Source organism: Melanotaenia boesemani, chromosome 10, assembly GCF_017639745.1.
Source record: "Melanotaenia boesemani isolate fMelBoe1 chromosome 10, fMelBoe1.pri, whole genome shotgun sequence".
Classification (NCBI taxonomy): Eukaryota; Metazoa; Chordata; class Actinopteri; order Atheriniformes; family Melanotaeniidae; genus Melanotaenia; species Melanotaenia boesemani.
In genome coordinates, this window is record NC_055691.1 from 2,676,641 (window position 1) to 2,685,567 (window position 8,927).

The window sequence follows — 8,927 nt, forward strand, 5'->3', positions numbered from 1 at the left end:
TTGTCAGTAGTCAAGAGAAATTTAGAAACTTTCTAAGGTCCAATCAGGTGTGGTCTTATGTAATCCGTAAGTGTATGAGTAACATTCCACAAGCTACACATTATAAATTTCATTCTGTGGGTTATTCCAAGATTGCTGTGTTTGTGTGTGTTAGTATGTCCGGGAAAATTCATCATCCTACATTTAGGGGTGGATAGCTGCTGTCAGGTGGAGATGTGGCTAGATTAGCATGTTCACATTAACTCACCGTGTTGCTGAGATTTTCTTTATTATCAAATCAGAAAGACATCATGACATCGTCATCTAAACGTGGCACAGAAAAGTGAAACGAGACAGAGCGGCTGTTAGATCGTATTCACACAGATTATACTCCCGTCTACATGTTTCACTGTACACGTTAAAAACTCTGGAAGCAGAAGTTTGGATTGTCAGCAAATCTGATCAGATGGAGGACAGACAGCTAACCATACATGTTACTCTGTTATTTGAAGATAAGAGAGTTTAGCTGCTCTTGTTCTTCATGATAACATATATCGAGTGACCCCTCCTCCTCGGAGCTCGCGGAGGCGCTGGCAGTGTCGCAGCATGTTCAGGATCCCCTGGAAGCGTTTGTCCACCTTCGTCTGGGTGAATTCCCGAATGTCCTCCTCCACAATGAAAAACTGACCTGAAACACATTTTAAACACAATTCTGTGAGTTTCTGAAGAATCAAAATGATTCAGGGGTCTTAGAGGAGCAGCTGGAGGACCCACACAGCAGGCATACTCTGTTCTTGAATTCATGCTGCAGATGATGTTAGCTGAGGAGAAACTAGCTGCTCTGTAATGTTTGGCTGAATGTTGAGCTGCACTGGTATTAGGACACAAACAGACAACAGTGCGTAAAAGAAAAATGTAATAACAGTGTATAGATGCATGTCCTGTAAAAGATGCCACCATCTACAATGTATAATATCATCAAAAGAGTCTGTGAATCAGGAGGAATCTCTGTGTGCATGGGACAAGGCTTCTTGCTGGTAATCTTGGGGTCCTCAGGCAGTACTGCATTAAAACCAGACATGATTCTCCACAGGAAATCACTGCATGGGCTCAGGAACACTTCCAGAAATTTCTGTCTGTGAACACAGTTCACCCTGAAATCCACAAATGCAGGTTAAAGTTCTTTCATGCAAATGTGGTAAGAGAGCAGGTGAAGTGACATCACTAACTGGGGAATTTCACCCAAGTAAATAAATATAATAATAATAATAAAAAAAGGAACTGCGGGTTCTAATACACCAGGACAACAGATTTAGATTGCCTAAAAACTCTAATTTATTAAACACAAGCTTTAAAATGGACCCAAAATAAAAGAGCTGCTATTGTCCCCCCCCCCCGGCCACCATAGGCCGGGGATCCGGCATGTCATTAAAAACCAAACAACCTGTTAACAAAAAGAAACATAACATATGCTAACAAAATCATAAGTCCAACACAACAAACCAAACCGTGCAAGTCCATAAAAAACAGGTTGTACTCCAGACGACTTAGCAGGAGCCCAGCCAGGCACTTGATCCAGGCGAGGTGGAACCCAGCAGGGAAGGTGCCTCCAGTGAGCAGGTGGTGCTTAATAAAATGGACCCGGACAAGACAGCAGAGCATCCAGGGATGCCCGAACAAAATCCGGCTCATAGCCAACCTACGTGTCAGTGAATGAAGTTTCCCCTGCCCGAAGAATGAAGGGAACATCAGTCAGACACCCAACTCCTGGATGATGAAGAAGGCTGCTTGGCCTGATGCCAGGTTACCACAGCAGCCGAGACAGGGAGAGACAGTCCACCCGACAAAGGCAGAACCAGTACAGGCTGCCCCAACCACGGCCAGCAAACTGCCACAGGTGAATCGGTGAGTCTCCTGGCAAGACCAGCCGCGCCCACTGGGAAAGTAAAGGGTGGAAGTCTTTCCCACCACACAAAGAAGAAGCCAAATGTGAACAGGATCCAGAAACACTGCCGCCTTCTCTGGACCAAAGCGCATTTAAAGTAATCTGAAACATGTTTGTCTCAGACTGGTGAACCTCTGTCCAGCTTTACATCTGAGAGACTCTGCCTCTCTGAAATGCTCCTTTTATACCCAGCCATGTTACGGACCTGTTGACAACTAACCTAATTAGCTGTCACCGGCTCCTCCAGGTGTTTGAGATTTGTACCAGTTACTGTCCAGCCTTTTGTTGCCCCGATCCAACTTTTTGCATTAGTGCTATCAGATTCAAAATGAGCTAATATTGTCCATGACATGATAAAATGTCTCAGGTTCAGCATCTCAGATGTTGTTTATGTTCTATGGGGAAGGAAAATATGGGTTGATGATATTTGGAAATCATTGAATTCTGTTTTTATTCACATTTTACAAAGACTCACAACTTTTCTGGAATTGGGGTTGTATTCCTTCTACTTGGAACGTGTACATTACAAGATATTTCCAAAAGAAGAGCCAGAAACACACCTCTCGTCTCTTTGGTCTCCTGGTCCTTGAAGCGCTGCTGCAGTTTGCGGGAATGATTGTTGAGAGTTTTCCCAGGCTGACGGAGGATCTTGTACTTGGCTGTTACTGCAGCGTTAAAGCTTTGCACGGCAGCATTAAGCTGCTCATACGACACACGTCCTTTCATGTACCTGAGGAGCACAAACAAACAAATCACCTCGGCAACAAACAAGAGGTTGACAGGATAATGGTGGATGTTCTGTTCAGGTAGAAATTTAACATGAACCTTTTTATGTAAAAAGTACAAAATTAACTAATTTTACTTTAATTACTTTAATAGAGAGGGGGGATGAGGTGATAATAATACTGATTATTATATTACTATAACAATCATGAAAGTACAGGATAGATTAAAATATTCTGGAATATTCCTCGTTTTCCGCCTCTGTTCTGGAGGAGCTGGAGAAGAGAATAATGTGAGGTGACGTACTGAGGGATGCTCTCAAACTCTGGCGTGGTGATGAACTCCATCTCTTTGACGAAGTTCCTGCTCGTCTTTTTAACGCCATCTGCTTGATGATCTACTGCTTCGTGCTGGTTTCTTCCAGCTTCACTTCCACTGGAAGGCAGAGACAGAAACACAGACAGGAGCTTATTTTCAAGGAGCTTAAAGATAATTTTTGTTTTTGGACTAAGTAGAGAACAGTTCGGACTGATCAGATCTGCCACAGTTAAAGAAAGGAACAGGCTTCAACCATCAGGTAAAAATCTGTTAATGCTCCACATTTCTACAAAACAGCTGTGAAGCATCCAGAATAATTTTGTAGGGCTTAAATTTAATCCTTTAACTCTCCATTTATGTTTTAGATCATAACTGCTGCTCTGCTTTGACCAACTCCAACAATGTGGATCTCACTAAGTTGTTCTACAACGCTGGTTATCCACGCCGAGTCCTGCCTCTCTGACTCTGGGTTTTATGTACGTTGATGTGAACATGGAGCTGAGAGCAGACCAGTGACGATACAGCTGCTGAAGAGAAACCAGGAAGGAAAACTGATTCAATAAAAAGGTACAAAGAAAGCTGTCAGTCTCATCTTAATACTGCTGATGATGAGAACAAAGACGCTGCCACTAAATGAAAGTAGATCTGATGATTTACGGTTAAATCTGTTATCGTATATAAGTTCATACTGAAATCAGTTTTTACTTTTGTTGTGATCAGAATTTTAACCCTTAAAACTCTAATCCTTCTGGGTTTTTTTTGTTTGTTTTGTTTTGGTCTGCCTGTTATTTTAATTATTTTCTAATAATATAAAAATGCCTGTAGAAGCTGAACCCTTTTGATCCCAATCAGCATCCAGACATTATTCTTTCAGGACAGCCTCAGTTGTCAGATTGTGAGGCTAAAATGATGTAAAATGAACGTATCAGTCAATATAACACCATAAAGACCAAAGAGAAAAACACACCAGAATTTATTACCAACAAAACTCTGTAGAAATAACACACAGATCAACAGTGACCAAGCCTTTCTCATCTCATCGTTCTCTCAAGTCTTGGCTTTCAGGAGAAAAAATATTGTTTTTGAAACAAACACACAACAGAAACTATTTCCATGTTTCCACTTTTTCCTCCAGATGTTTGTTGCCATTTAGTTGTTTATGCTTCTTGATTATATTCCAGCAATAAAGGACCATTTTTTTTGTTTTTTTCAAACAGACACAGAACTTTCTGCTCACTTGTTGGTCTTTGGCTGTTCCTGATTGGACATTACCATTATTTTAAGCTATCTGATTGGTGGAAAGATTGTCAGGAAGTGGCTTCATCACAATTTCCAGGTCAAAATAGAGGTCTCAACAACATACTAGTGAACTTTTTTTTCTTTTTTTATGAAAATGTGATAAATGTTGGTGTTATCATGGATCACTTGTGGATTTATCATAGCCTCTGAATAAACACTACATTTTGCAGCTGGATAGAAAACCTCCTGAACCTTCTGCAGTTCAACTAAAGGGCAAACTGTTGATGGTGTTTTACATGCAGAGTTAGCACCGGCTGTTCCTCAGAAACTGTTGATATTAGTAATAAATTTGGGGTCACCAGAGATCTGGTGGAGTTTAAAGGGTTATCCAGTCTGAACAATATTGGGAATGTTTTGCAGAAAGAAACTGTTTTGGGGGGGGGGGGTACTTTTCCATTGCTGCACCATTAAACCTACAGCAGAGCAGCTGTGTTATTGGGGATGTTGAGCAGTAAAAATGGAAAGTTCAGAAAGTGAAGCCGTAGCAAAGATTTGAAAAGTCATTTTTTTATTTCCTTGATAAAAAGCAGCAAGTTGTTTAGGACCACAGCTTCTGATCGGTGGTTATCCTTCACTTCTTTAATCTAACTTCACAAAAAAAGCACAAGAAACTTAATAATCGATGCATTCAATATCAAACAGAATCGGATCCACGCTAATGTGAAGCTTTGGCTGGCAAGCTGCTGAATTAGAAGAAACTAGGAACATTAAGCAAATAAAAACTTTACAATGTTCTTACCTGACTGGTCCATTTTTTCTGGGAATATAAATGGGACTGTTGTCCTTGATGTGCATGACATCCTCCAGAGTCTTCTGAAAACTTTCCTCGGTTTCCTGAATGACATAGAAATGTGCTTTTATTGTACATTTAAGGTAATGTCAAGAAGTCTCACAGACCTGCTTTGCCATGATAAAACTCTGTCCTAAATGTTTTAATTAAAGCGAGTCTTTGTTAATGAGTGTTTTGACATAACAGCGTTGCTATTTTACAGTCAGCTAAGTTTCAGAGGCCATGAAGAGTCTTCAGAGGGCTACATCTACAGAAGCATAGATGCATTCACTTAAAGAAAAAAGAAAACACACCTCCTGAATCTACAGCCAATTCAGCTAAATTTCATATTAGAAACAACAAACTGCCTTCATTTTCTTTTTTCTTATTACAGTCCGCTGCTGAGCTGCTTCCCGATCTTTCTGCCACCGGAGTGCCATCAAATAATCAGCCGCCATCTTTACTCTGAATATGATGGACCGATGTGAAGTTCGTGTTCTGGTTCAGAGAACAGCTGTCTTATAAAAAAAAATTAAGATTTGTTGAAATGTTTGATAACCATAATAAAAATAGTCATGAAAAGAAAAAAACAAGACTGTGTTGAACAGAGTCATGTGATGTCTGCGGGTCAACCGGGCATGATTTTAGTCAGGCAGCGGAGCAGCAACCTAAACGGAGGCTGTGACTGCTTTTCCCCTTACATCCCGCTAACAGCTGAACCCCTGCTGTACCTTCAGGTGCTTTAGCTGCTGTTTCTGTTGATCAACACACTTTTCAAACTCTTCCAGAAGTCTCTCAAGTGTGAAGAGTTCTTGTCCCAGTTTCTTTATCTTGTGTTGCGGAAGCTCTAAATGTAAACAAAGACCTCACGTTACAATACACATGTAACCCAATGATTGCAGTTTGGAGCCCGGTTCACACGACAAGATATCTCAGTGTCGTAGTGTCGACTCGATCGTCATATGATTGTAATTTTAACCTTTAACACATGCCACATAGGTCTTTGGAGACGGGGACATGTTACATAGCTGACTCATTTATCAGAGAAAAATCTTGTAGTGTGTTCTGGTCTTTGTGTAAATCACAGTCATACCAGTAACCGACAGATCCAACATGAGCTGCAAGGATGATATTTTGTCATGAATGTGTTGGCTGATCTCTTCAAGGTCGGCCATTTATCTGAAACAACAGATTGTTAAAATTACTACATGTTGAAGAGAAAGAAAAAATTTAACTCTGACCAGAAAAGTTAATGGCCCGAACAACTAAAATAAAGTTGCTACTGTCTGTTACTGTCAACTCAAACAGGAAAGGTTGGGATTGATCCACTTAGTAAATGTTTACATGTTTCTTCTTACTTCAAATACATTCACCATTTTATCAGCTCCACCTGTTCAACTTCCGTATCTATAAATTTCTTACACACACACACACTTTATCTCTCTCGCTCGCGCTCTCAGGGAAATTACAATGTTTACAATTTACATTTCTGTGCAGCAATTGACATAACATATGAAAAAAAAAACATCTTACTGGCTGCACAAATACAAAACAAGTAGACATAGAACTTGTCAAATCAAATCATTTTTGAATGATGTGATTTTCACTTTGTAGTCGAAGCAGAACGACAACTTTGTCCCCATCATCCCCCACAGGACATGGTACGACTGGTCCATGTAGTTCCTGGTAATAAACAGCTTCAGGGACTGATGCTCCTCCAGCCGCTGTTCCCACTCCTCAGTAAGAACAGCAGCTATTGGCTGTCCTAGAAGTCGCTAATTAGCATCATCAGCCTGGTACATGTAGTTGTAATGGATGCTGCCATAAAGAGGGTCGTCGTGGGAAAGGCAAAAAAATTATAAAAAGACAACCTAAAAATGTTTAGAACAGCAAAAATAAATAAAATAATAATTCTCTCAATATTTTCTTTAATTTGTAGTTCAGTTTTGTTTAAGTGTTTGTTTTTTAGGAGTCTGGAACATGTCACAACACTTTTAACTTTTTAAACTAATGTCCACACTCTTCATTAATAGACTCTGACGTAAGCCAGTGCAGGATCCTCCAGTAGCAGCTTTGTACGTTTCATTTTCAGCCTGGTCGTGAAACAGCAAGAAGACCAAGCCTTATATATGCTTTTGGACGGGGGAGGGGTCTGCACAGCACCCGTTCCTCATTGGGAAGCGTAAACTACGTTCATTCATGTCAGTCTCCAAAAGTCTCCAATAACACCAAAAAAAGTTGCTAGATTTGTCACTGGTTGCTTTTTTTTTTTAAAAAAAAAAAAAACGCTAGAGGGGTCTGAAAACTCGCTAAATATAGAGACAAAGTCGCTAAGCTGGCAACACTGAGGAATGATAAATTCTGGTGATGTGCCATGCACGAAAAAGCCGGCTCTGAGAGCCGATACTTCGTAGTGAATCAGAAGAGTCGGCTCCCAGTTGTTTTTTTTTTTCCCTTTTGCTGAGTGCTTAGCTCTCAGTGCTCAGCTCCAGCTCTGCCCACGACACTGCTTTGTTTGGACTGACCCCCATGGACAGGTGGCCAATTACATGTGAGGATATAGGATCATATCATTATCATTATGTGGAAACAGAAGGGGGTGCTGCACTGATGAGGCATCTTATTTTTCTAAATGCCAACCTGCACTGAGGACATTAATATTGCTTTGAGTTTGGTTCTCGTTCTGTTTTTTAGATTTGTTTGCTGGGTTTTGTTCATTTGTGCAATATAAGATTTTTGTTGAAACATTAAACAAAAGTAAGTGGTTTTATATCAGAAAAAATGCACAAAATGAGGCAAATCGAAGGGCTCTCATAAAAATGCTGAACACAAAAGAGTTTTCAAAACACAAAGCTCTCTGAACATCCCATCACTAATAAATTCCCGCAAGACCCGCCTTTTTCTACACATGAGCCAATCACAGTGGTCGTTCGTCCCCGCTCACACGCACATTGGCTGTCCTCCTCTTCGTTGGTGTTCGTCTCCTTTTCTTGTATTGAAGTTAGTTAGAGTCGGTAAACCAGCAGCTAATTTGCTCATTATTTTGAACTACTGGGCTGAAGAGGGGAGCAGAAGTTTGTTAGCGACAAAATAAATTCAATTATAACTACTACAAGAAAAAGACCGGCAAATGTATTGGCGAGTAGATGAAAAATTCACTCGCTATGTCTCACATTTTAGTTGAAAATGTGACCATTTGGTCGCAATACATACAGTTAGCGACAATGGAGCCGCTTGTTTACATGAGCGCGAGCTTAAACTCATTAATATCGTCATATTTTCATTTGTAAACCTAAACGGAGTATAAATAAAGGTTACTTACGCAGATTTTCTTTTCGAAACCTACCAAAGACTAGAAAACCTTTCACCAGCTTCTGAGCAGCCGTCCCGGGCTTTTTTAAGTGTAACTCAAAACATTGCGTCACTTCCGCGCACGCGCGAAGTTATGGCTGCCTTCAAGGGCTGTATGAAAATTCAGTTCCACCAAGGAAGGCCTGTTTTGAACAGACAAAACATTTCAAAACAACTGACGGTGAAAACAAAATTAATTTTATTTCCTAATGAACAAAAATAACTGCAAAAACAAGAAATCTGGGTGAGCTGATACTGAAAATAACAGATAGTGAATGAAAGAAAACCCGGAGGACTGAAGAAGGGCCATTACAGGCAAAGAGTGAACATTAAAATGTCAAATACAAGGTATACAAACACAGAAAACAGAAAAAAAAACTGACACAATAATATTTATTTGATATTTTGAAAGCAGCCAAACAAGAAACTAAATAAGTGATTAAGGGAAAAATAAATGAGCAGCATTTGAAATGTTTCCCTGCTTGAAATGCCTCAGGACACACACATTCACTGCCTTTAACTGGCATGAAAACACCTCAAGCA

The 8,927-nt window shown here is 40.2% G+C and overlaps 1 protein-coding gene across 3 annotated transcripts; it reads right to left on the bottom strand.

The window, feature by feature from the left end:
- Nucleotides 1-257: 257 nt before the first annotated feature.
- Nucleotides 258-8,441, bottom strand: ska1 (spindle and kinetochore associated complex subunit 1). 3 transcript variants are annotated; one of them, XM_041997114.1, is made up of 7 exons: nt 8,356-8,441; nt 6,127-6,212; nt 5,765-5,880; nt 5,004-5,098; nt 2,954-3,082; nt 2,485-2,654; nt 258-667 (listed from the first exon to the last, which is right to left on the bottom strand). In XM_041997114.1, the coding sequence occupies exons 2-7, from the start codon at nt 6,206-6,208 to the stop codon at nt 519-521; spliced, it is 741 nt and encodes a 246-aa protein (XP_041853048.1). In that variant the 5' UTR covers nt 6,209-6,212; nt 8,356-8,441; the 3' UTR covers nt 258-518. The 3 variants fall into 3 exon arrangements, with proteins under 3 accessions (XP_041853048.1, XP_041853049.1, XP_041853050.1); XM_041997115.1 differs by lacking the exon at nt 8,356-8,441 and adding an exon at nt 7,984-8,057; XM_041997116.1 differs by lacking the exon at nt 258-667 and adding an exon at nt 696-1,708.
- Nucleotides 8,442-8,927: the final 486 nt, after the last annotated feature.

Bases quoted from the DNA above. Each gene is read 5' to 3' on its own strand.
- ska1 (XM_041997114.1), bottom strand. From the start codon at position 6,208: ATGGCCGACCTTGAAGAGATCAGCCAACACATTCATGACAAAATATCA. The intron at 3,083-5,003 runs GTAAGAACATTG...TCTGCCTTCCAG, and splicing joins AGAAAAAATGGACCAGTCAG to TGGAAGTGAAGCTGGAAGAA. The intron at 2,655-2,953 runs GTACGTCACCTC...TGTGCTCCTCAG, and splicing joins GAGTTTGAGAGCATCCCTCA to GTACATGAAAGGACGTGTGT.